Source organism: Cucumis sativus, chromosome 3 (assembly GCF_000004075.3).
Source record: "Cucumis sativus cultivar 9930 chromosome 3, Cucumber_9930_V3, whole genome shotgun sequence".
NCBI classification, from domain to species: Eukaryota; Viridiplantae; Streptophyta; class Magnoliopsida; order Cucurbitales; family Cucurbitaceae; genus Cucumis; species Cucumis sativus.
This window is the reverse complement of record NC_026657.2, coordinates 10,997,952-11,023,424: the sequence shown is the minus strand read 5'-3', so window position 1 is coordinate 11,023,424 and position 25,473 is coordinate 10,997,952. Positions and strand designations below refer to the sequence as shown.

At 30.2% G+C, this 25,473-nt stretch overlaps 5 protein-coding genes and 1 non-coding gene across 8 annotated transcripts; 3 read left to right on the top strand and 3 right to left on the bottom strand.

Moving 5' to 3' along the window:
- The first annotated feature begins 1,350 nt into the window (after positions 1–1,350).
- Positions 1,351–5,224, top strand: LOC101212443 (epoxide hydrolase A). The gene is made up of 3 exons (XM_004134444.3): positions 1,351–1,997; positions 4,390–4,637; positions 4,766–5,224. The coding sequence occupies exons 1-3, from the start codon at positions 1,518–1,520 to the stop codon at positions 5,010–5,012; spliced, it is 975 nt and encodes a 324-aa protein (XP_004134492.1). The 5' UTR covers positions 1,351–1,517; the 3' UTR covers positions 5,013–5,224.
- On the bottom strand, positions 5,161–7,913 carry LOC101207065 (probable acylpyruvase FAHD1, mitochondrial). Its single transcript, XM_004134176.3, has 7 exons — positions 7,692–7,913; positions 7,383–7,548; positions 7,086–7,138; positions 6,554–6,616; positions 6,289–6,339; positions 6,079–6,196; positions 5,161–5,373 (listed from the first exon to the last, which is right to left on the bottom strand). The coding sequence occupies exons 1-7, from the start codon at positions 7,794–7,796 to the stop codon at positions 5,267–5,269; spliced, it is 663 nt and encodes a 220-aa protein (XP_004134224.1). The 5' UTR covers positions 7,797–7,913; the 3' UTR covers positions 5,161–5,266.
- Positions 7,914–9,545: 1,632 nt separating this feature from the next.
- On the bottom strand, positions 9,546–9,724 carry LOC116402804 (the record flags this gene model as incomplete). Its single annotated transcript, XM_031883159.1, has 1 exon — positions 9,546–9,724. A coding segment is annotated over one exon (102 nt), but the record flags the coding sequence as incomplete, so codon positions are not given.
- On the top strand, positions 9,570–9,720 carry LOC116403003. Its single transcript, XR_004215733.1, has one exon. It is a non-coding gene; the product is annotated as a U4 spliceosomal RNA (small nuclear RNA).
- Positions 9,725–9,865: 141 nt separating the features above from the next.
- Positions 9,866–13,373, bottom strand: LOC101206829 (lipoamide acyltransferase component of branched-chain alpha-keto acid dehydrogenase complex, mitochondrial). Of its 3 annotated transcripts, XM_031883562.1 has the most exons (9): positions 13,010–13,366; positions 12,597–12,743; positions 12,410–12,495; positions 12,202–12,327; positions 11,468–11,850; positions 10,971–11,218; positions 10,727–10,815; positions 10,297–10,524; positions 9,866–10,222 (listed from the first exon to the last, which is right to left on the bottom strand). In XM_031883562.1, exons 2-9 carry the CDS (start codon positions 12,610–12,612, stop codon positions 10,109–10,111), a joined length of 1,290 nt encoding a protein of 429 aa, XP_031739422.1. In that variant the 5' UTR covers positions 12,613–12,743; positions 13,010–13,366; the 3' UTR covers positions 9,866–10,108. The 3 variants fall into 3 exon arrangements, with proteins under 3 accessions (XP_031739422.1, XP_004134223.1, XP_031739423.1); XM_004134175.3 differs by lacking the exon at positions 12,410–12,495 and having other exon boundaries at positions 13,010–13,373; XM_031883563.1 differs by lacking the exon at positions 13,010–13,366 and having other exon boundaries at positions 12,396–12,495; positions 12,597–12,733.
- Positions 13,374–21,204: 7,831 nt separating this feature from the next.
- LOC101206584 (FCS-Like Zinc finger 15) lies at positions 21,205–22,206 on the top strand. Its single transcript, XM_004134174.3, has 2 exons — positions 21,205–21,578; positions 21,656–22,206. The coding sequence occupies exons 1-2, from the start codon at positions 21,346–21,348 to the stop codon at positions 21,849–21,851; spliced, it is 429 nt and encodes a 142-aa protein (XP_004134222.1). The 5' UTR covers positions 21,205–21,345; the 3' UTR covers positions 21,852–22,206.
- Positions 22,207–25,473: the final 3,267 nt, after the last annotated feature.

The following is a 25,473-nucleotide window of genomic DNA, read 5'->3' as shown; positions in this document are numbered from 1 at the left end:
TAGGGAAAACATGACATTCACGTAACACTCACATGGAACTTGTGTGGAGGGGAGGAGAAGTAGCTTTCAAAAGAGAAAATATGCACATTTTTGTCCAGTGTTGGCCACACTCTATAATGTTTTCGTTAGAGAGTGATAAAATATAGAAGCTAGAGAGTTTGAACCTAGATCGTTTCGATAGAGTTTATAATTAGTAGGCTTTGATCCTATAAAGCTTTTTAGTACAAGAGGTGTGTGTCTACTTTCTGACAGGTAAAAGTTAGCTTTGGTCATGACCAAAATTGAAGGATCTTCCCTTAGACCTATATTGGCCCTAGGTGATGCTCGCTCTGAATAGCCGGATATGTGCCAGACACGTGTCTTTGGTTGGCTATTCCACTAGGTCTTGATCGAACAAGTTAATTTGGACTTTTACATGTAACTAATCATTTTTTTTCTAGTGTTTATAGTCCGGTCCAAAGCTTGTTATTTATTTGATCTTGTTGCTTTTTTTCTCTCAAAATTAGGTTAAGTATACATTTCCATCTAAAATTACCTCAAAATTTATTTTAAATAAATAAGATGAGTATTTTGAAAAGACGATATGTTACATGCCTTTAGAAAAAAAAAAAAAAAAAAAAAAAACTTAATTTTTCTCTTTTGGGTTTTGTATTATTAAAATTTCATTATGTGCTTTGCTTTTAATTTGGTCATAATGTAAACAAATCATATCTCATCTTTTGCGTTGTCAATCGTTAAATAATTATGTTCGAGTGTATTGATGTGAAGATAAGAATGGTTCCAATAATATCAAACAAACAAACAAAAAAAAATTAAAATAATATATAAAAACAATATTCCATTCCTTAGTTTCATAGAATAAAATAGGAAGTAATTAATAAACTACAAATTCTAACATTATTCCTTCCCCTATTCCTATTAACATTTTTTTTTTAAATATTGGTATACTTTTCTTATGAATAGGGTAACATTCCTCATAGTTGATTTTCATTTTTTTTTTATAATTTACATATTTTTTAAATATAATAATTGAATTCTTAACCAAATTTTAAAAACAAAAAAAACTTATTGAAAGCTATTTTTTTTTAGTTTTTAAATTTTGATTTGGTTTTTAAATTATTGGTAAAATGTGGATAACAAAAAGAAGAAATTAAATCTAAGGACAAAAGTGGTATTTGAAGACTTAATTTTAAAAAACAAAATGGTGACGAAAAAGGAATTTAGTTGATGATTAATTAAATGTATAAGATGATAAGATCTGAATGGAATTTGATTCTTAAGTCATACTTGTAAAGAAAAAGAAAATATACCATGATTTTTTGCTTACATAAACATATTATTCATCCTTCATACTCATGGTTGGAGAGGGGGAGTTTGTTGATTGTGGTTAATTGATGAAAATGACATTTGAATGGATGTGCAGAAAATTTCGGCATTTTCTTAGCAAACTGTTCGATTTCCCCATTCTCTCACCACCTATAATACAAACACCAAATCCCCAAACATAGTCCCCAAAAATGGAACTCTCCTCAATTCGCCACACAACTCTCAACCTCAATGGAATCAACCTCCACATAGCCGAGAAAGGCGAGTCAGGTCCACTAATCCTCTTTATCCATGGCTTCCCCGAGCTCTGGTACTCATGGCGTCACCAGATCCTCGATCTCTCCTCCCGCGGCTACCGCGCCGTCGCCCCTGACCTCCGCGGCTACGGAGACTCCGACTCCCCACCCTCAGTTAACGACTACACTTGTTTCCACATAGTAGGGGACTTAATTGCTCTAATCGACGCCCTTGTTGGAGTAGAAGAGAAGGTATTCGTTGTGGGGCATGATTGGGGAGCGGTGATTGCTTGGAATCTTTGCATGTATCGGCCGGATCGAGTTAAAGCGTTGGTGAATACGAGCGTGACTTTCAATCGACGAAGCCCTAAGAGGAAACCGATTGAATCGCTTAAAGCTCTGTATGGCGATGATTACTACATTTGCAGATTTCAGGTATTTGTCTTAATTCTTTCATCTCATTCTCCTAATTTTCTTAACTGATATATATAAATGGTGAAAGTGAGAAAGTGGTGTTTTTGTTTGAAGCGATTCTGGAAAATAGAGCTAATAATCACTACTTTTCAGAACACAATATTGTTAAAAAGTTGCTTTTGGTTTTTACTCTTTAAATGTTAAGTGATTTTTGTTAGTTTTGGTGCATGTTTTTCATGAAGAAATGCATGAAATAATTTGGACTTCTTCTAACCTTAAACAAAAGAATAGTTTAATTGGCTGCAACCCTATGCCTATGATTACTTTTATTCCCTTTTGGGGGTTATTCTCAGATGCACATCTATTTTTGGATCTTTTCTAAAATATAAATTATTTATTGAAAAAAAAAACCCTTCAAAGATAAAAAAATTATTATACTTATTTTTCTAATCCACAGAAAAATATTTCAATTAAAGACACTAATTTATAATACTTATTTTTCGTTTTTAAAATACATAGTTTGTTTTTTCTAATCCTTATAAATATATATAAATTCAGAAGTTTGAAAAATACTAATTTTGAGAATCGTTATTTTCCAAAGATAATTTCAAATAATCTTTAAACAAAAAAAACAATAATAATTTTATGTGTTCTTTCAAAGGTTAAAAGTATTGGTGAATTTTTAACTATATCCATTTTTTAAAAAGTTTTAAAACAATACTGAAAACTTGAATAATTTATTTGACAATTAGTATGAAGTTTGATGATATTTTCTAAAAGTTAAACAATTGAAGGAAACACGTCGAGGTAAATCTAGTGTATAATGAACTATACAAAATCAAATAAAATGTTATTATCTTTTGTTTGTGATGTTATCACTAAACATGCCTAAGTTTGAGAAGGTACGTTTGGTAGATGCACTGTTTGCTTTTATACATCTCATTGTCATCGCACACACCAACAAATAATTAAAATATGAAAATTGTGTTAGCAAAATTTAAATTACACATAGATTTACTACATGTCAAATTATGATAGGAGAATTTAACGTACTAAACTACTTTTTTTTTATATAAATAATTTGTGTGATTTGTTATTAACTTTTATATATAAAAAAAGTAGTGTCATAAAAGAGATTAAGTTTACAAGGTAAAATGTAGAATGTAATTTGGAAGTGCTCGATATCATTAATATATATTTGTTGTAAAGGTAAGGACAACTCAACTATTAAAACACATACGCTTCATCAAATGGTTTACTTCTAACATCTCATCCTCAAAAATTCTATATACACATATGACGTAGAAAAATATAAAATTCTGTATCTATTCCTTTCTTTAACAAGGGTAATATTTATTTTATTCAACTACATCAAAAAGAAAAAAAAAATCAAATCGCACACAATGTACATAGTATCCGTTTAACCACATTAGTTCACATAATTCACAGCTAGTAAACTCCTAATATAGCTTTGAAGTATTTGAGAGATTAATTCATTGCAGTGTAAATAGATTGGATTGAGTTGGGAGATTTTGTTACTGGTTTATTTTTTAAAACTATATTATTTATTAACTTAAAACACTTTAAATTTGTTTCCGCCACATTTTAATAACCAAAATTTTATAAAACTCAACTGTTAAATATCAAATTTCAACGTATCTATTACAAAATTTAAAAAAACTTCGTAAATTATATTATTTATAAATTGTAACATATATTTTAATAATATTAAAATTTAGGTTGGATTGGGTTGATTGATGAATCCAAGATTAAACAAAGTGTAACTTGAATCCAATCCAATAAAAAACATAAAAAATTCAATTCAATCCAACCTAAAATAAAAACTAACCCTACCCTACCCATTTCTAGAATTTAAATTAGATAATCTCAATTATCAAGTTGCCTACCTCCCGTTGGTTTAAATAAACTTTATCAAAAGAAATCAAGTAGTATTATCTATATCTCAATCATAAGAAAAGCTACTTTTACTCACACTAAAATCAAAAAGAAGAAACAATTATTATATATGCATGTCACATTATAATTATTTCATTCCCTCTAAATTGGACATTTCTCTCTCCCACATCCATTGGCATAAACTTTGGATCACAAAAATCCAACGAAATAAAGTTACTCTTTTCTCTCCTTTTTTTTTTTCAGACGTGGTAAGTTAAATTTTGAAGTATATAATTAATATGTTAAAGCTACTAAATATGTATTTATAGTTAACTTATGAAGTCAATGGATGTCTCATCATTTGTATAATTACTTATTACGTAAATACAAAAACGTTTATTCCCAAACTTTTAAGTAATGCATTAAATAAAAAGATAAGTTACATAGTTTGTAGGAGCAAAATTCTATGATATTATCTCATGAGATATGATGAGAAAGCAAAGGAAATTTAATGTAGGAACCTGGAGAAATAGAGGCAGAGTTTGCTGAGATTGGCACTGAAAGGATTATGACAGAAATACTAAGTTATCGCACTCCAAAGCCACTAATGATGCCTAAAGGCAGAGGCAAAGGCAAAGACCATCCACTGGATACTCCCATTTCTTTGCCTCCATGGTTAGCGAAGCAAGACATGGACTATTATGTCTCCAAATTTGACAAAAATGGCTTCACTGGCCCAATCAATTACTACAGAAATCTCGACAGGTACATTTTCTTGTATATAACATTGTTCATCGCATACTTTCAACCATTCAATACCCCCTTTCTAGACTCATTAACCCAAGTTGAAGAAGAAACCATTTCAATAAATAATGACATGGCTGCTGTTGCAGGAACTGGGAACTCAATGCTTCATTTACAGGGGCTCAGGTGAAAGTTCCAACAAAGTTCATTGTGGGTGACCAAGATCTTACCTACCACTCTTTTGGAGCTAAACAATATATACAGAGTGGGGAGATGAAGAAAGACGTTCCTTTTCTTGAAGAGGTTGTTGTAATGGAAGGCGTAGGTCACTTCCTTCAAGAGGAGAAGCCCCATGAGATCAGCAACCATATCTATGAATTCATTAAGAACTACTAGTTCTCTTAGGACTGCTCTGGTTTTCCTTTTGTATTTGCTTGATAAGGTTTGCCTGAACCCAGACACTATCTCTACTATTGTATTTCTTAGTTCCAATGCCTATGGTATTTAAATGACTAGCCAAAGAAAGTACTTCAAATTAATGGTGTAAATGAACAACTCTAAGCCTACAATCTTATTAAATGTTAGTGGAGTCTGGTATTTATTGGAAATGATTATAAGAGTTGTAGAAATCTTGAAACTTGAGAAGATGTTTATGGTTTCTTCCGGTTTTCGACATTGAAGTGAACATCTATGATATTTGTTATCCCTGCTGTCACCTTCTGACCTGCCTTCACTGGGCCAACGCCTGAGGGAGTTCCTGCACAGTGAAAAAGAACACGACTTAGTAATAACAAACTTAGTTTCTAGACTTGAATCATTGTCTGATAATGGATTCATGAAGCCAATGACGGGAAAAAAACAAAACAATTGGAGGTTAGTGAGCACTTAATGGATCCATCAAATAAATGTCATGCTCCAACTTCCATTGAAAGATAAATCATAATGAAAATACAAGATAAACCAAGTGTTCGAGGAACTTGAACCCTCCAACTCTTGAGATACTCTCAAGCCCTACTTCATATTTCAAATATTGCTTATCCTCTCCACTCCCCTCTCCCTCTATTTATAACCAACTTCCCTAGCAAACTATTTAACTAATTACAAATATACTCTTAGTATCCCTCCAAAACCGTTCCCATCAAAATGCTACTTTATTGAGGCATCAAAATGGTTGAGAATCTTTATTAACTAAAACTATCTTGAAATGTTGGTGCATGAAATGATACTTTAGAACAGACACAATCAATGGGAAACATGAATGACCAATCATTATTTAGAATGTAAAGATAAAGAACTAAAAACAGAAGTTAAAGTCAGTGGAATAAATTTGATTACCAAGCAATGGCCAAGGAATAATGCAATTATCAGAACTTATTTATTAACATAGAAATCATTGTAAAAACTCTTTAGTAAAGAGGTCAAAAGTGAGCCTTCCAATTTTAAATTCTTTACTTGTGGATACCTGTTAATATCACGTCTCCTTCAAGAAGGGTTATGAGGGAACTTATGTGGCTAATGAGGTATGGGATTTTAAAGATCATATCCTTGGTTGAGCCCTTCTGTCGATACTCATCATCTACCTGAGTTAAGTTAAACAAAACCAGTTGATCTTAAAATGAGACAATAACATTAATGCAGAAAAGAAAGCAGTCCGTTATAAAATTATCAGAACCTTTAACCACAATTCTAAATCATCCGGATCAGGGATTGATGCCTTGGACAGCTGCATCATTTACAGAGGGAAAAAAATAAAAAGGTAAGTTTGACATCAGAGATGCTCAAATAAATGTGCCAGTATAATCCATATTCTATACAATATCAATGAGATAATTATATGCAAACACTCTAATTACTTCTATTAGGTCCATTTGATGATATGGTTCTTGCGACTGTATATCACAAGTAAAAGAAAACAAGGCAGGTAACTAAATTCTTACAACAGAACTGATGGGTGTAAAGGTGTCCTGCCCTTTAGCTACTGTCCATGGAAGACCTGCAGACTGGTAAATGAAAACAGCATTAAGATTTAAAAATAAAAGAAGAGATGTAAAAATTAAGATGAAACTAAAACAAGGTTCAAGAATCTGGCATTGTAGGAACTTCCCAAAATTGAATCTTTCATATTCAACAAAGCTATCCTGCCTTTACCATATTGAAGTGAACAATAGGAACTGAAATGTCACCATTTTCCATCTTTTCATGTGCCCAAGTATCCTTCTGAACTATTTGGAAGTAACAATTCATTTTTAACAGATTTCCTATAAGTGGACGAACCCTAATCAACAAGGATATGAAGAGGCCTTGTGTCTATTTCAGTACATTCTCAAACATATTGAAAGTAAGAAGACCGGGCTCGATCAACAATGTTAAGAAACAGCTCATATATATTCACTCAGCATAATATCCTACTGCTTCTATCAGACTTTTTATCTAACATCCATCAAGAAAGAGAAAAGAAAACACCATCACCTTTGCAGAAGCTTGGATTTCTCGGGCAGTCATGTCCAGAGCAAGAGCATAACCTGAAGTGTCCAAATATGTCATGCATTGCTCGAGATTATGAAATACAAAATGGTGAATGAAACAGTTTCTCCTTGCATTTCACAAGAATGCTACACTTCGGTGTTCAGAGAAGGGAAATTTAAATCAACCGCAATAAGAAATATATTTGACGGATAGATCAAAAGGATTTCAAGTACGATTCAAAAATCATAGAATCGACTTTAAAAAAAATTAACTAAAGATGGGGAAACATAGTAGCCCTACCCCCAACATAATCCATGGCGGAGGCTTCAGAAACATCACGAGCTCTCTGAGAGATTACGACGGCGAGCTCAACCTCATGATCCAAAGACTTAAGAGGGTGAGGAATCTCGATCGTCCCTCCATTTTGCAAGTAAGACGACGTGGGTTTCATAAACAAAACAGGCTCCTAAAATATTTTTTTTAAAAAAAAAGACTCATCCAGTTGATCAATCGCAATCATAAAGAAAAGAGAATCAAGTAATTGATAAAACCCTCCCTGAAAAACAAACGATCATGGTCCAGAATAAAAAGGAAAATTGATTAAGAAACCTTGGGGACGGCGTTGCCAAGTTCTTTGGCATGGGCAGCGTAGTTCCGGCCGACGGCGATGATTTTGGTTCCGACATTCAGAAGATTTGCGTATGCCGTTGCCATATTCCGGAGTCGGAATCCAAAAAAGTTGGGCGATCTCGCAAACGCAGCCGGGAGGGTCAAAATTGGAAGCAGAAGAAGACGGTGAAATGTGATCTTTTTAGTTTTCTTTTTGCTCCAAAACTCATTTCATTATTTTTATTTATGTGTTTTTTTAATAATAATTATATATTCTTATTTATTTTTGTTTTTAAAAATGGATTAAAATTTATAATATATTCTTTTTTATCTTTAAAAATATATATTTTGAAATAGTTTCAATTTTAGTTTTATATTTTTAAATGTTGTATCGTACTTTTCTTTGTGATAAATCTTAAATTTAGTTTTTTAAGTTAATTAATTTATTAAAATTGATCGTGAAAGTGCTAATAATAAAACCAAAATAATAATAATAAACAAATTTATAATAAACTACCAGTAAAGACTAAATATAAAATTTATTAAAATTTCAACTACTAAGATTAAACATGTGTAATCAACTATAAAGTATAGATTCAACATCACAAAAATTGACTCGTAGTTTTAGTAGAAACAACTTGTACTATTAATTAAGTTAAGTTTTATACCGAGAGAAAAGGAAGAAGAGTCGATGTTTGGTTTCAAAATTACTAACATAACATATTTAATACTTCTTTAAATGTATTGATTAAGATAAATAATAGAAGATTTTGAATGATACGACTGATTTTCATCTGTTTGTGTTTCACTGTATTTTTTTTTTCTTCCTCTTAACGTTGGAGAATTACAATAAAACAATTTATTTTTTAATGAAAGTTTAGAATATAAATCAACATAATTATTAATTTGAAATTTTAGGAGTGTAGAATATGATGATCGTGAAAAAAGATAGAGAGATAGAAGAATGTGCTTCACAAATTACAACCATCAATAATCTTTACACTCTTTTTATGGATGGCTATTGAAAATAGAAATTTGTTTCTTTTCAAACATTTATACATTAATTCATATATATATATTTTTGTTTTTCTTAAGAATAAAAGAATATATTTATATTTCATAACAAAAACTCGCTACACACGATTTAAATCGTTAAAATATTTTGTCAACTTTATTTTTTTTTATAATTTTCATTCCTAATCTAAACATAAACATAATGTAATAGATAAAATTCTTATTTTTTAAAAGTACGAACGTTGATAAAATTTGTAGTACTTTTTGAATTTCACGTCAAAGCTAACAATAATGCCCGTTCAAGATAATATTAAAAACTAATCAACAGCTCAATATTTGAAATAAAAAAAGTTATATTGCATAATAAGAGAGCATAAAAATAGAGAAATGTAGGGACAATAAATCATTTGAGTAAGATTAAAACCAAGTCTATTTTCTTTCTAAACAAAAGGCATAGGTGCACCATAATAATTGAAATACTAACCTATACCCACATAATGAAAAATTTAGTTTTTAGAGTATATTTATGTCATTGATTCCATTTGGTTTTCATTGGTTTTCCCAACCAAAATCTGTTTCAAACAAATGCTTTTCGGCTTTTTCCCAATACAAACCAAAAAGTCCAATTTGATAATAAAAACCAAACCAAACCATTTGAATCGATATAAATTGTTTTGGCTTTTGGTTTTTGGTTTTTTATTTATTTTTGTATCACCCCTACATTTGAGTGGTTAGATGTAGACTTTGGGTGATGGGCCGGCAAGCCCATAGAAGTTTGAAGATTAAGAATCCCACATCGATTAAACTTGAGAATAGAGAGGCATTGATGGCACATAAAAGGAAAGAGAAATGATGGAGGTAAGTATCTTTGCGCTTGGGGCAATGACGCAGCTAGTGAGGTACTAACCGAGGCGCGTCTATTGCTGGTTGAAAACTATTTCCAAACCCCCTCTTAGGCCTGGGCTCGACCCTGGCCTTCGAGAATTTCTGGAAGGGCTCCCTCCGGGGTAAAGCCCTACAATTTTTCATCTCAAATCTTAAGTCGATTTTACCATTATTACATTCGATTCATCAATAATGAAATACTTTGTTAAAAAGTTAATTCATTAATAAAATACTTTATTAAAAGTTAAATGAATAAGTTACTTTTGAATTGAAAGTTCGTAAAATTTGTAGAAGCTGTTTTTCAAAATCCATAGAGCTGTTTGTCAAAATCCATTATCTAGCTTTCAAAGTTGACTACGTCACGTAACCATTGAGCCTTCTTTCTTTCTTTCTTCTTATCCAAAGAGCGACGATCAGTATGAAATTTGAAAGTAAGATTTCGTTCTTTTTTTCTTTTTGTGGCGGCCCCTTTCATTTTATTATATCAAATGGGGGGATACAGATACATTTACTTTCTCTCATCTCATATGCAATATCAGAAGCTCTGGATTTTCAATGAATCGCTTCCACTCGTTACAAAACCTTGCCACTGTTGCTCCATCCAGAACTCTATGGTCTGCACCAATGTTCACCTGACCAAATAGAAGGGAAGGTTGGTCAGTCAATAATAAATATAAGATGGACTTTACATTTTTGTGTTGCTCACCGTCATGATTGATGATGGATACACGCTCCCATCATCGGCAATCTGTGGAACTTTTTTTATTCGGCCAATTGCGATGATGGATACTTCAGGCAAGTTGAGCAAAGGAGAACCGTATTTTCCACCAATGGCTCCGATATTGCTTAAGGTTATTGTGCCACCGGATATGTCCCCAGGACTGAGCTTGTTTTCCATTGCTAGTAGTTGTAAGCGTGATAGCTCCTTTGTGATCTAAGCAAATGTATTTGAAATATAAGTCTTTAGTGACAGGGAAGCCATGCTAGCAACATTGGCAAATGATGGCAATTGTTTTAAGAAACAAGAAAGCTTCATAAGATGAGTATTCAATCTCCTAACCCAATTAAGAAACTAAAAAGTTTTTAGATGACCATGTTACGTTTAAGCAAAAATGTGTGGGCGGTGATTTACAAACCTCCAAAACAGAAAGGGACTGAACATTCTTTATATTTGGCACAACCAAACCATGTGGAGTAGCCATGGCGATTCCAATATTATGGGAGCCTACAGCAAGCAAAAGTAAATGTAACTGTGATTCAAATAAGAACAAGGAAAGATTTCATCTTAGGCATAGCAGCAAACAGTAAGAGAACACGACCTAATCTGGGGGATTATATTCTACAATGTATTCAATTCAAACATCTCTCTTTACTGCATACCTTTGAGAGTGACCTCAAATGAATCTTCATTGAAGCAACTATTTAGCATTGGGTATTTGCTCATTGCCATAGAAAGGGACTTTATCAATAAGGGAAGAGACGTGTGTTTGACATTTGGTTCGGTAGTATTTCCTTGGAAAGATGCTTTAAGCTCCAGAAGTGCATCACAATTGATCTCCTCTACGTAGTGAAAATGGGGAACCTTTGCTGCAATGGCCATGGATTTAACCATTGCTCGTTGGAATCCTCTGCAAACAAAACACATATCAATTGCATACAACTCTAAATGGAATAAATTGCACAACCAAATAATACACAATTAGAACATAGCAAAGGAAATAATTATTTTGCTAGTTGAAAAGAACTTCAAGGTGCACTTCAGTTATTCCAAGAAAAACCAAGAGGACAGGAGTTGTTTAAATGATGAAAAGATATGACTACGTTCATTTAGACAAGTACTCACTCTTGGCTACTTAATAGCTCCTTACGAATAATACCTCAATTGAACTTTCTTATCCTCGTAGGTCCACATAACTCCATCTGGTGCATGAGTGTGAGTCTCTGATTCATCAAATTGCACCCTAAAACTAGCAGCAGAAGAAACATGGTCTTCAAGAATTCCTTTTTTGACAGCATACTGAAGAACGTCTTCTTTTAATACCCTTCCATCTGGACCACTTCCACTGACATCATTTATGTCTATACCATATTCTTTTGCAAGATCCCGAACAGGAGGTGTGGACAGAACTCCACAGTTTTTGCTTTTGTCCTGTTGGGACTCTTTTACTTCGGGTTTTGCCAAATGCCCTTCAGTTAACCCTGAAACCTGGATCTCATCCTCGAAACCCTCGACGTGTACTTTTAAAAGAGTTTCTCCAACCTGAGATAACGTTTGACATAACATTAGTGTCTTTTCTCTTCCAACTCTAGAATGTGATATTACGATAATTTACCACTAGTGTGCTTCTGCATGAATGAAAAATGCTTTTCCTAAGCAGTAATCAAGGTTGAAAACGATAACATATAACAATCAAACTTGAGCAAGAAGCCTACAAGCTACAACATTGCAGTGTAAAGGAAACAAAAAGTTTAGTGACCTTTTCATTTGATATATTGACAACTTAATAATTTCCCCGAAAATAGACATTCACATTTCTTTCTACCCTCCATTCATAAACTGCAAAAGTTTCCATGAGTTCATATTCTTAACAATTGGGTGATGAAATATCACCTTAACAATGTCCCCCGGAACATATAAAAGTTGACCAACTTTTCCCTTGTAGCGACTAGTTATTTCAATTGTTGCTTTGTCACTCTGAACTTCACAAAGTGGTTGAAACTCCTCAACTTCATCCCCCTGCCAAAAGATTAAATATGAACATCCATCTATATTTTAATAAGAAATTGTCCAATCAATCAACTGACAGAATAGAAATCACTTGAACTGATCCTGCATCCTCCGTAAACCAGACAGAGATCCAACACAAACAGCTCTCGCATGACAGCCACATTGCAGCAGTTTGAGCTTGGAACAGTACATAAGTGATTGAAGAAATCAACCAAGCCTCATTCATTTTCACAAAAGGACCAACAATGAAAGAAAGAAAGAAGTATTGTTGGTTTTACCTCTTGCACAAACCATTTAAGAAGCTCACATTCTGCAATTCCTTCACCAGTTTGAGCCAAAGGTATATCGACCAACCTAAAAAGTGGAAGACCGTCTAAAGCCTGGCTAGAAAAGCGACATATCTTCGAAACGCCTTTTATCCTAGCCTGCATGAAGAACCAATTCCACGATTACATTCACAATCACCTAATTTCTAAATTTCTCCCGATTGTTACAAGGAGAAGATCTCTACAATTATGAATAGATTAGTGCAGAACAAACACATTGAATCATCGAAAGCGCTGCTAGCTCAAAATCCGGAAAAAGAAAAAAAGAAAAAAAAAACTGAAATAGAACTTGCTTACGTCTTAAAATTCAGATGAACCAACGCTAACAACAACAAAAGGAAAACGACAACCAGAGTGGAACTCACCTCGAAACGATTAGCATGTGAATGAAGCCATGCCCGACCGGAACTGGGGGATCCAAGCGGAGGAAATGGGTGTGGAAGGGATTCGGGCGTCTGCTGCGACGGAAACTGAGAAATTGAAGGAGAAGGAGATTGAGAGGTGAAGGGAGAGAGTAACCGGCGACCGGTGGCCCAAGCATTCGTCGACGAAATCCTCCTCCGGCCGATCGTAAGAATCGACATCACTAAGCGAGTTGCTGGTAAAAGATCAAAGGAAAAGAAATGGAAATTACTGCAATTGTTAAGAATTTGAAGGAGGATGAAGAAGAGCGAAGAAGAAGAAGAAGAATTTGGATTGAATTGAAATGGAAGGAGATTTGGCGGAGTATTATTATTTGGGTTCCCACGTGCTGATTTTCCCTTTTCTATTTCTTTTCTTTGTTATTATTATTACTATTACTTTTTTTATATATATAAATATAAATATAATCAATCCATTTTTAAAATAGAGATTAAGAAATAATCCCTTTAATTCTCAACTTAATCCCTTTCAGAAAAGAAATAATAAAAAAACTTTCTAAACCTAACCAATCAATAGTATTAATTGTAGTATAGAATGATTAATACTCTTAAATATAGCTTAGCTTTTTTTAGCTGTTATTTAGTTCTTTTTTTGTTTCATTTATTATCTTCTATTTTAAAAGTTTTGATATATGAGCTTTAAGTCTCTCAAAAAAAAACAAGGAGTGAATAAGTTGTTAATGACAAATTCCGCCTAAGCTTAATAGTTTTTATTTTTAAAATAATTATAAATACAATCATTAAACTCAAAATACTTATTGATAAACTTAAACTCTAGGTTAAGAAAATAGTAATTCTTGTTTAAAAAGAATGGTATTATAAATGTAATAATAAAATGGAGATAAAAAGGGATTTGATTAATTAGAGAGTATATATCCATTCGTCTGAGTCAATGCCTTTTTGTCTTCTTTATCCAAATTCATCCTCTTCTCTAACTGCAAAAAAGAGCCTGCCTTTTCAGCTATCTTCTTTATTTATTGGTTTGTTTTATAATATAGTTTTTTCTTTAAAAAAATACAAAGAAAATAAAAAGATAACAGTCTTTTTGTATTCCAAGAATAACTAAATAACAAAATTTATTATACTTCATTTTTAAAATATAAATATTGTAACATATTTTGGTCTTCAACCTTAAAAGAAGAAAATAATTACTTTAATCCTTGTCCAAAAGATTCAATTAATTCTTCAAAATAATTACTTAAGTTCTTACATTTTGATTATTAAAGTCTAGATTCATTAAATTATTTAAATTTATAAATAATAAAAAATAAATTTACTCATTTATTCTATAAATTTTGTATGTCAATATATAAACATAATCAACACATTTATCAAATAAACCTAAAAAAATGTCTCTTCAAAAGTCACATCTCTGTACGACTCCTTCTCTTTGCTATTATTTTTTCCAAATTATAATTTTGAAGCAAATTAGAAAAACATAGAACTAATCTATTTGTGGTAAAGATAAAATAAAATAAACACAACTTATATGCATAAAATAAATCATATGAAATTGTAAATAATATTTCCACAATAAATCAGAACCCTCTGCATGCAAAAATTAAAAGAATTTGGAGAAGGAGAACGAGAAAGAGAAAGAAATGGTGTGGGTTATGATAGAAAATAGAAATAGAAGGATTGTTAATATTATTATTAGAAAAATGGTTAAAAGTAGTAAAATAAACAAAATATTTATTTTACACAATGATATATATTAGATCAAGTTGAAAAGTAAACAAAATCAATTAGTCTAATGAATCTGTGTATTTCCATAATTTTTTCACTTAGATGGAAATAGTTTTATTTATTAAAAAAACCATTATTATTATTGTTGTTGTTTTGCATTTAAGAAAATAACCAAATTTCCAAATATGTATTGTTTTGATTATATAGTTTATGTTGCTAAATACAAAAATTTGGTAGGATCACAAGTCGTGTTATTGCAACGAAAGTTAAAAAGCTCATCGTAATAATTATAAATTAGACCGAATCAAGTAGTTAAAGTTGTTTGGGTCTAAAAGCCTAGCACAACTCAAGTCTATTATGGGCATTTGGTCTAAATAAGATTTTGGGTCCAAGTCCAGTAATTGATCCAAAGCCCGTGTAGGTTCCATGAAAATAAGATGTATTATCTTTTCATATTGGAAGGTTGGAAGAGCTATCAGGGTTTGAAGATTAAAATTTTGAATAGATGAAGAATATTTGAGGATCACTTCTAAATCAAAAAATTCAGAAGTCGATCCAAACTAATGAAGGAGATATTAGAAATAATAAATAAATAAAAAGTGGAAAAGGCAGATGATGAGAGACCAATAGAAATGAATAAGGTCATTAAGATTTTGATTGTACTCAAATTGGGAATAACTTGTGAGCAGCTTTTGACTTTTGAGTACACACAATTAATAACGATTCTGCTTCATATTATCAACTGCATATGATATATGGTGTTTTGAGTTTTTTTCTTCAATATATTATCATGCATGATTAAGACTTTTAGGACTCTTTGTTTTGAGAGTTAGGACATATGATTTAAATTCATTCAACTTATTCTTCAAAATTTTGTTCCAAAACTATTGTTATTAAGTAGATTTTTGTACTTTTAAAAGTTAATATTGTTTATAATTGTGAGGTTCTTGTCAAAATTCTAAATCAATGATAGTAGAGTTTCTCTAGGGTTTCGTATTTTTAGTCTGCATATTTCTCTCATTGGTTATTTAATTGTTGTAAGTTGTTAGTAACTTAAGGAAAAGCTAACTGGGATGATGATTAGACTAAAAGAATGAGGGTTAATTAAGATGGTTGCCTTCATCTCAAACAGAAACGAGCTGCTAGATGGAGGGGAATGGTGAAGAGATTTGGAAAAAAAGATATATGTTGCAGTCAATTATATTTTTCATCCGAAGTCAGCTTTCATTTTATACAACAATTTAATTATTTGTATTTAGAAATACAAATAATCTTGATTATAGTTAAAGCTACAACATTCTTTTATTTGTTTAAATTTTGGAATTTGAATATAAGATTAGGGTTTGAAAAAGATGAAATGAGTAAGAAGTGTTAATTAGATGTTAACGGATTCCTCTTAGTTCCTTTTATTTTGTGGTTTAAAATCAGCCTAGTCGTCATCCATCACTAGTGACCGTTCTTTAAATCTGAAGAACAAGAGTGTTTGATTTTAAACCCATAGAAATTAAATTATAAAAAGATAAAAATCAAAAACATATTTTGTCATAATATAATCATTCAATATAAAACATTATATTCTTAATAGTAAATAAAAAGAATTCACATGGTAGCGTGACAAACCCTGATCATTCTTTTTGTCAACTATGACCTTCATTACATCAATGGCCCATTCACATAAATGACTCCTAGGTACTTAATTATAATAAATAAATAATTTAGAAAAGTTACTTTAAATGTAAAAACTACTCAATTGTTTTATCTATACAATAAAATGTTAAGGTCTATTATGGATAATTAACATTTTCTAACACTTCAAAGCAAACGTATGAGTCAATAATTTAATTATGGCGTATAAATTAATATCTTAATGTATATTTATGTGATTAAAATTAAAGATTGTTTTTTAAAAATCAAAATTAAAGGCGCATGCAAAATTGAAGAAAAAAAGTAACTAGAAATTGATAGTCTAAAAAAATTAGTAATAATAGTTGTTGGTAATTAACACACATTATAAACATTATACTGACATTTTTTTTATATAAATTTTAAATAATTGCAGAGTCGCAATCATCACGGGCAATAATGAAATGTGAGTTCTTAACTAAGGTTTATGATCGATCTTAATATTATTGTCAAACATCAATTATATTTGAAGTAATGATGTTGGAAGAGATCATTAGAAAAACACTTGAAACTCAAAAATGCCCATCATGAAATGTAATAATCATTAATCACTAGTTGAATCAAATTAAAGTGATAACTACACTATATTGAATGAAAATGGAATAAAATTGTAAATATATGGTTTCTTTCCTATGGTAGAATGATACATGTTAAATTATCAATTAATTAAAGAAAGTTAAGATGTGTGGGTTTAATGTAAATTGAACATTATATCAACTATCGAACATTTACACATTTGAATGTACATACTTAATTAATTATCACACGTGTATATAACTATATTTTTTGTAGGTTAGCTTCAAGCCTCCAACCAAGGACACATCATATAATTAGACGAGAATGGTTGGAGGAGTGTCCAAGACTCAGTGTTTGAGTTGTATGCACTAACTTCATATATCTTTCCTTATGTTCTTAGATGGATTTTAGATTATGTTTATTAATTAAACTCTGGGGTTACAATAATATTGGCATCCAAAGTAATTGGGACACATCATTAAATGGTATCAATGCGTGATAAATGATGGGAGAGATGCTTACATACTCGTATATATGATAGTATATTATGAGCATTTTTTATTATTGCTAGCTACAACTCTAATACCATAATTAATTAGTAAGAAAATTTGAATCACTAATATATCTTTTATCATATGTTAGTTATTTTTATATATAAAAGACTTCTATAATTGCGAGTTTGAAATCAAATATTTATATATTTTTTACTAAAAACGAAATATTTAAATTCGATGCTGGATTATAAGAATTTATTTTTTACAATATTTATTTATTTTTAAAAAGTTATTTTATATGATAAAATTATTAAAAATATTTAGGATACAATTGCTTAGTTTTGATATTTGTTAACTGATAGAAGAGTGTGGGAAAAGAGAGCAATAAATGAGAGATGAAACAAGAAATGGACACGCAGAGAAGTCATTGAATTATGGTGGAGGGGTAACCCCTCAAGTACGGCGGAAACCTAGCGCCACCTGTCTCCGGTGGCGCCGCCTTTACTGGAGGTGCCCACCAATATTTATGAAATTAATTAGGGGTTTTTTCACGAAATTATGAGTATGGCCAGCCAATGAGTATAATATAAAGTCTATTTTTAGTAGCGCCGCCGCCGTTCGCCGACTACGTTTCACCGCCGTTCTCAGAACCTTCAGCTGCATTTAATTCCTTTTTCTTTTTTGCATTTGATTTCTATTCAGATAAAAAGTTGTATATGTAGAATATGTAAATATATTTCTTATTTGTTATGAATTTGGGTTGCGTAATCAATTTTGATGAAAGTGATGTACACACGATAGGAATGGCAACACGGTGAATGACAAAGCTGCAATATATGAATTTTTCATTTCAATAATTATCCCCTCGTGAATTATTGTTCAATATTTAGAAAATAATGAAACAACATCACATATTTGAAAAAAATTCAAGTGCAGCCTCCTCCAAACATCTCTCAAATTTTAAAATTGAATAATAAATGTAAATTAAACACTTTACTAAACAAAACAAGGTAAAACCTTGTTAAAGTTAAAAGTGTATATTTAAATTGACTTCTGAAGTGTTTAAAAATATATTTACCAATAAAAATAAAGTCTTTATAAATATTTAGAAAATCAATTCAAACATATTTAGAAGGATAAAAGATGATTTTAAATTTTAAATTTTGAGAGGACTAAGACTAATAACAACCATCTCTTACTTTGAATACTATTTTGTTAATTTCAATTAGTTATAGTTTATCACTATTTCAAAACCTTAATTTTTACATGTTTACTATTCACTATCCTTTAAACTATTTTATATTCATAATCTTTTACTACTTGCTACATTATTTATTATTTCTTTCTAAAACTAAAATAGTTTAAATCTTAAACAAATTAAATAATAATCCTCATTCAAAACACAAACTATAGTAACCCATTCATGGACTAAAAAACTCCTAATTAAGTTATATTGTCTTAGGTCAATGACGTACTGTTTCATATTCCTAACTTTCACTTTATTCTTTCAATTATAGTTTTGAAAGAAGGTTGTTAATGAAAGGCTAAGAATAAATGTAGTAACTTTAAAGAGACTAAAGTTTATCTTTTTTGAAAACAAGAGTGATAAAATTTCTTTAGGTGTTATATATACATAGAAATTAAAAAAAAAATCCATTATTTCTTTTAAGTTTTTAATTAAAATTTACCATATATTATGTTAGGTCATTTTCAGAAGTGGGGGACATTCTCCTCCATAGTACATGAAAAGAGTGGACAGTCGTTTAGGTGACTATTATTAAAACTCACTCCACTTTCTTGTTTTTAGTTCACTCCTTTTATTTCTAAAATTTCAAACTAGTTATAGCATCAAGACCTTAGAATATATAACAACATTTAATAAAAAATATAAAAATAACAAAAAATGCTAATGTTAATACTTTTGGTTTTAAAATATGTTACTATATATTTAATTATTATTCATAAAATTGCTACTCATTATATAATTACTCCAATTAAAAAAAAAATCTATTTAATGTAAAACAAGCGTCTAATATTTTTTATTTCTTAGAGATATCCAAACAAATAAAACGAGACACTAATAAAAATAACCACTTAGAATAAAAAGAAAAAAGAACACTAGAGGATACGTTAATCGAACACTTTTTTTTGCTAGTCATGTCGTAGCATTGTGAAAATGACTTACGTGATAAAAGTTATAATGTCTATACCTTGAGTTAAGGCCTTAGACATACTAGTGAAAGAGAGATACTTTAGCTTGCTTATTTATCAACTTCAACACTTTTAACACAATTAGATTCAACCATATTGTATATGTTGTAAATTGACTGACATGACCTCATGTACGCCATTGCTAAGCTTCTAGTGATGTTGAGCTCATATTATGAATGTCAACAATACACATCCTAGATAGTATGGAATCACCGAACCTTAGCCTCACAGAATCTGTATTGGGCCTCATGCAATTTCCAAACTCAACTTCCAATTGAACTTTTAATTTCTGATAAATATCTAACATATATTATGTACACAGTTATACAATAAGATACTAATTGATATCAACAAAGAAAGAAAGAAAGAAACGTTCAGAATCATTAACTTAACAGCTTAAACTCGAGTTGAGTGTACTAATTATATTTAAATATGGAAGTAAATAATGATGAGTAATGTGAAATGATAATAGAATTGATGATTGCGTGTGAAATCATGCAATAATTAACAATATCACTCCAAACAAACCACACTTTTATGAAACTCAAACTCTATTTAATTATACACGGAATTAAATTTTAATTTGACGAGGGAATTAAAAGTGTTTTGGCTTTGTGTGTTGAAATGTGATTGGAAGTTGAAAGTAACTTAGAATATATAATTTATTACATGTTATATATTATGTGAATAATATAATGTAAATTTTGTCCACATCTAAGATAGAGAGAAAAACAGTGAAATAATAATAATGATGATGAACATATAGTAAGTTTGAGAGAGGATTAAAGTGACATCTCATGACTGGTTTTGTGAAATGCATTAGATTATTATTTGTTTTCTTTAGGCAAGAAAATGAAAAAAAAAAAGAGGACAAACCAAAGAGATAAAGGTTGCCATCACTTTAGTCATCTTAGCTTATCCACCTGTACCACCTTTTGCTTTTCTCCCCCAACCCTAATCAATATATTTCTTTTCAAGGGTATTTAAGAAAAACTTATAAATGACTTATTTTCCAAGTACATTTAAATAATTTAAATAAACTAAACCTATAGTATTTGCATTATTTATCTAACGTCAAATTTTCACATTTTACATGCATGGTAATCTCAAATAGTTTTAATATTATTTACGTTATATTTACACTAATAATTGTTAAAGAGAGAGAATAAACCTAATTTTCAAAAACTAACGACAAGAGTTTAATAATATATTTTAGTGGCTACAAAAACATAGATATAAAAGGATTAAATTGTTTAATTGTATATGAAAGAAAGTATTTAATTTAAAAATAATAAGTAAGAAGAAAACATAGATATAAATAAAATTAGAAAGAAATAAAATAAAAGGAAGAAGAAAACGACAAGAGTTAAAAAAGAAAGAGAGAAAGAAAAGAAAGGGGTAAACGTGGCAGTAAGAGAGAAGAAGCAGTCAAATCGTTCTTCTTACACCTACATAGCTGTATCAGGGCCCCACCTCCCTCCCTCCCTGACCTGACCTGACCCCACACTAATACCCATTCTTTCATTTCTCTTCTTCTTCTTCTTCTTCCTCTTCTTCCTCTCTTTCCTTTTAAATCCTTCTATTTTCATTCTCCTCCACCACAACCCAACAACACACAACACACAACTCTAAAACATCCGCCACCCACCGCCTTGTACAAAACTTCACAAACAAAAAGGAAAATGAGACATGGTAGGACTCAGTGTAATCTTAGAAACTCGGAAATGCGACGTCGTCACTGAGTCATCTCGTCAAGTCATTGACAAAGCTACCCTTATCATGATTAACAACAACAACCACAACCACCGCCACCACTCTCTTTCTTCTTCCTCTTCTTCTTCTTCTAAATCTCCAAGATTTCTGGAGCGCTGCTTTCTGTGCGCCCAGAAGTTTCTCCCCGGAAAAGACATCTATATGTACCAGTAAGTAGTTAGTATTTAACCTTTTTTTTTTCTTTTTATTAAAAAATAGTTATTTATATACATGTACATATACACAGAGGGGACAAGGGCTTCTGCAGTGAAGACTGCAGATGCCGGCAGATTTTCATGGACGAAGAAGAAACAATGGTAGATGCCGGAAACTGCTCGTTCGCCGCCGCCATTAACCCACAAACCACCGCTACTTCTCCCTCTCCTCCACCTTCTCGCCTGCCTAAACCCACCAAAAACCACTCCACAGGTTTTGCTTACTGAGCCTCGTCAAACCATAAATCGTCTTTCTTTTCTGTAATTTTCAGCTGTGAATTTATCTCGGTTTCTTTTTCTTCTTCTTGTTTTTTTTTTTTTTTTTTGGGTGGGTGTGATCTCTGAATATGAAACTAAGGAGAAGAAGAATGTTCCTTTTTTCAAAAAAAAAAAAAGAAGATTTAATTAGCAAAAAGACTTCTATAGATATATTAAGACAAAAGGTGGATATTGTATTAATGGATTTTCCCCTTTTTTGTGTGTGGAAAAGAAATGAGTTCTGTTTTCTTATTCTTTTTTGTCAAGCATTGATGTATAACTAAATATAAGAAAGCATAGGGAAAGTTATGTTTGTTTTTGGAAATTAATCACATCGTATATTATATTAAATCTAACACTAATTTAATATAATATTATCCGTCACCCTCAAATATTTTTTTTTGTAGAGAGCATGTTTAAGGAGATGTCTCATGCCCTTAGTTACATTCTTGTTTCCAACCTCCTAATTAATATTAATCTTTACTTGTTTTATCTTACTGATAAAAAGGATGGAATTGTTTGACCCAAAAGTTGGACTATTTTAATAAAACTAAAATTAGAAGACTTAACTTTAGATTAGAACTCATCAATGGAGCTCTAAATTTTGAACGACCAAAAAAAAAAGAAGATATTTAAATACTATTCAAATTAATGTTATAATGTACACCAATTGGTACATGGAATTTGCATTATCAAAACACATTTTCAGCTCACGAGGAAAGAACTTTTTATCCTCATTTGTATTTTTCATAAATATTTTAATTTGTCGAGCAACATTTAAAATTTTGAACTTAAATATTTGTTGTCATTGTTTAGAAATATCCATAAGGAATAATGATCACAAGGGTACCCTCATGATCACCTAAAGGATCAACTTGTAGGGTTGGTGCAACTCTTTAGGTTGGTTATGGTAGTCGATCTTTTAACCTTCATCAATCTATTAAAATTAAATTTTACTCTATAGATAAGTGGTTTGAGAGAAAAATTTACAAAACTAGGAAGAGAAAATCAAACTCTTCTTTGATAAATTTATGATTGGACGATGCGAGGGAATCTGATTATCAATGCTGAAATAATATTAATTATTTAATTTTGTTAATGAAAATAAGTAATTGAGGAAAATAACTGTTTCTTAACTTATCCATTTTCTTTTAATTATCATTATTAATTTGTTTTATCAATTATATTATTAATTTTTGTACTAATAGCTTCTCCCTATTTTAAGGAGAATATTAAATTTTTAGTCAAATTGTAAATTCCAAAAATAAAATTTTAAAAGTTACTTTGTTTTTCATTTTAAAAAACTAAATAATTAAGAAACGGGTGTAAATCATATTTCCTCTAATATATATATTTGGTTAAAGAGTATATTGCCAAAATAGGTGACGTCTAGTGTGATGCATTTAATAGGGGGCTAATACCCAACAATAATGTTTTGAATTTGATATTGATATTGATATTCGGAATAATTAGTTTTCCTAAAGTTATTTTTTCTTGTTAAAGAGACACTTGTTTCTGTTTCTCTTTTTACGTAATTTGAATAGAGATATATGCGTATACGTCAAATTATACATTTAGTCCCAATTTGTTCAATCAATTTTTCTAACCTATATATTCATCTCATTCTCAACTTCTTACACGCTACACTTCGTACAAATCACTATTTTAGTTGGTGGATTATAACAGTAAGTTACAATACTACGTATTTGAAGTGTAAATTAATTTAGTCTCATAAAAAATAATAAACAATAGAATAAGAAAAAGATGATGAATCACTTAATAATTAGGGTGAGTATGATAATAACTTCACCGTTCCACTCATTTGAAGTTAAGAACTCTTATACCTTTTACATTTTCATAATAATAAAAAAAAGTCAAAACAAGGAATAGATTTCAAGGTAGATCATTAAACAAAACCCAGCAATAGGTCGGAGGGTTGCTCAATAATCCATATGTATGGCCATAGTGGTCAAAGAGAGAAGGACAAACCTTTGGGTTGGTTAGGATCTTCTAATCCTCAAGGTGAACTCGAGGCCAAGCTCGACCAACTCCGAAGTTCTTCCCCAACGACTTGAAAATAAAACGGACTCCAAATAATTGATAATCACACATTTGATAAATTTATTTTTAGGCAAATGGAAATTTTATTGTTACGTCATTAAAAAATCAATTAATATATGAAAAAGTGCCCCCAAGATGTGATCAACATAGAAATGGTATTGATTAATATTATTGAAAATGAATTGTTTTAGTATGGAGAGTTCATTTTTTATGAAATATGTCCGTAAACAGTTAAGAAAAATGATATGTCTCTTAACTTCATTAAAATGTGAATTAAATTGTCATCAAACTTTTATAAATTTTGTATCTAATAGGTTATAATGATTTTTTCAATTTTTTTTTCCTTTTAAGAAAGTGTTGAACTTAAAATTTAAGATTTTACTGGAATATGATATACCTCTACATACAAAATTGGAAGTTTTAAAAAATGAAAATATTTAAAAGTTATGGGACACATGAGAGACAATTAACCAAAGTTTCAAAACTATACATTTAATTAACATAAATTCTAGAAGTGTTGTGGATAAAAAAAGACAATACCGAAAATAAATTCAACCTAAGTGTTAAACCATTTGTAAAAGTAATAATTAGAGAGATACTAAGAAGATCTAAAATTTCAAATTAGCTGTAAAAGGGCTGATTTCTATTGATTAAAATGACAAATTTGTTTGAGTAAAAGGAAGAGACATTTTTTAAAATAATAAAATATTAAAATTATTTAGAAAATATAGAAAAATTCATTAATATCCTTAATCTATTTAAATATTTTACTATATTTTATAAATAGTTTCATTTTTTTTATTATTATCGTACCAACCGAAAAAAATCAAAATTCAAATTAAATGAAACATATTTATGAAAAAATAATAAAGAAAGGAAGAAAAAAAGAGAAATATTAAAGATATAAATATAAAAAATTAATAAAAAAACAAAAAAACAAAAAACAAAATCATAAATGTTGAAAATTAAACTGATGACTTAAGGAAAAAAGTTATTTCAAGCATTTCTCTCTCCACTAATGTGCGAACTAAAGATTTTACAAAATATAATAAAATAAGAACAGAAGTGGGATAGAAGACTACTACCCATATTTACAAATAATATCAGGTTTTGGATTAGGCTGTCAAAATATAACAAACATTGTTATAATCTTGATGAAATTTGATTCATACATCAATTGTGATTATGTTTACTTAGAGTTAGAAATTCTTTCAAATTTACCTCTGAGACTAATTGTTTGGGATGAATTCACAAATAACTATTGACGTCAATTAAAAGGGAGAAGACTAACAAATAAATTCTTTTAAAAGAAAATAGTATAATGTCTAAACATTAATGCCAATACCACTAGACTAGATCATTATTAATTAATTTATGAACCTATTTTATATTATTAATTTTGTATCATTATATATTATAAATATTTTGATTTAATAAAACAAAACAAATTTATGAAATGAAATACTATATTTATTGTGTTTTAAAATTTCACTTCAAAAGCTGATGCAATAAAAACAGTACCCAAGCAAAA

Excerpts from the sequence above, each read along its gene's own strand:
- LOC101212443 (XM_004134444.3), top strand. The coding sequence starts at position 1,518 with ATGGAACTCTCCTCAATTCGCCACACAACTCTCAACCTCAATGGAATC. Across the intron at positions 1,998-4,389 it reads ACTACATTTGCAGATTTCAG|GAACCTGGAGAAATAGAGGC; the intron begins GTATTTGTCTTA and ends AATTTAATGTAG. Across the intron at positions 4,638-4,765 it reads TACTACAGAAATCTCGACAG|GAACTGGGAACTCAATGCTT; the intron begins GTACATTTTCTT and ends CTGCTGTTGCAG.
- LOC101207065 (XM_004134176.3), bottom strand. The coding sequence starts at position 7,796 with ATGGCAACGGCATACGCAAATCTTCTGAATGTCGGAACCAAAATCATC. Across the intron at positions 7,139-7,382 it reads CGCCATGGATTATGTTGGGG|GTTATGCTCTTGCTCTGGAC; the intron begins GTAGGGCTACTA and ends TGGACACTTCAG. Across the intron at positions 6,340-6,553 it reads TTACACCCATCAGTTCTGTT|CTGTCCAAGGCATCAATCCC; the intron begins GTAAGAATTTAG and ends TAAATGATGCAG.
- LOC101206829 (XM_004134175.3), bottom strand. The coding sequence starts at position 13,228 with ATGTCGATTCTTACGATCGGCCGGAGGAGGATTTCGTCGACGAATGCT. Across the intron at positions 12,328-12,596 it reads TTAAATGGTTTGTGCAAGAG|GGGGATGAAGTTGAGGAGTT; the intron begins GTAAAACCAACA and ends ATCTTTTGGCAG. Across the intron at positions 11,219-11,467 it reads GATAAGAAAGTTCAATTGAG|AGGATTCCAACGAGCAATGG; the intron begins GTATTATTCGTA and ends TTTTGTTTGCAG.
- LOC101206584 (XM_004134174.3), top strand. The coding sequence starts at position 21,346 with ATGGTAGGACTCAGTGTAATCTTAGAAACTCGGAAATGCGACGTCGTC. Across the intron at positions 21,579-21,655 it reads AAAGACATCTATATGTACCA|AGGGGACAAGGGCTTCTGCA; the intron begins GTAAGTAGTTAG and ends ACATATACACAG.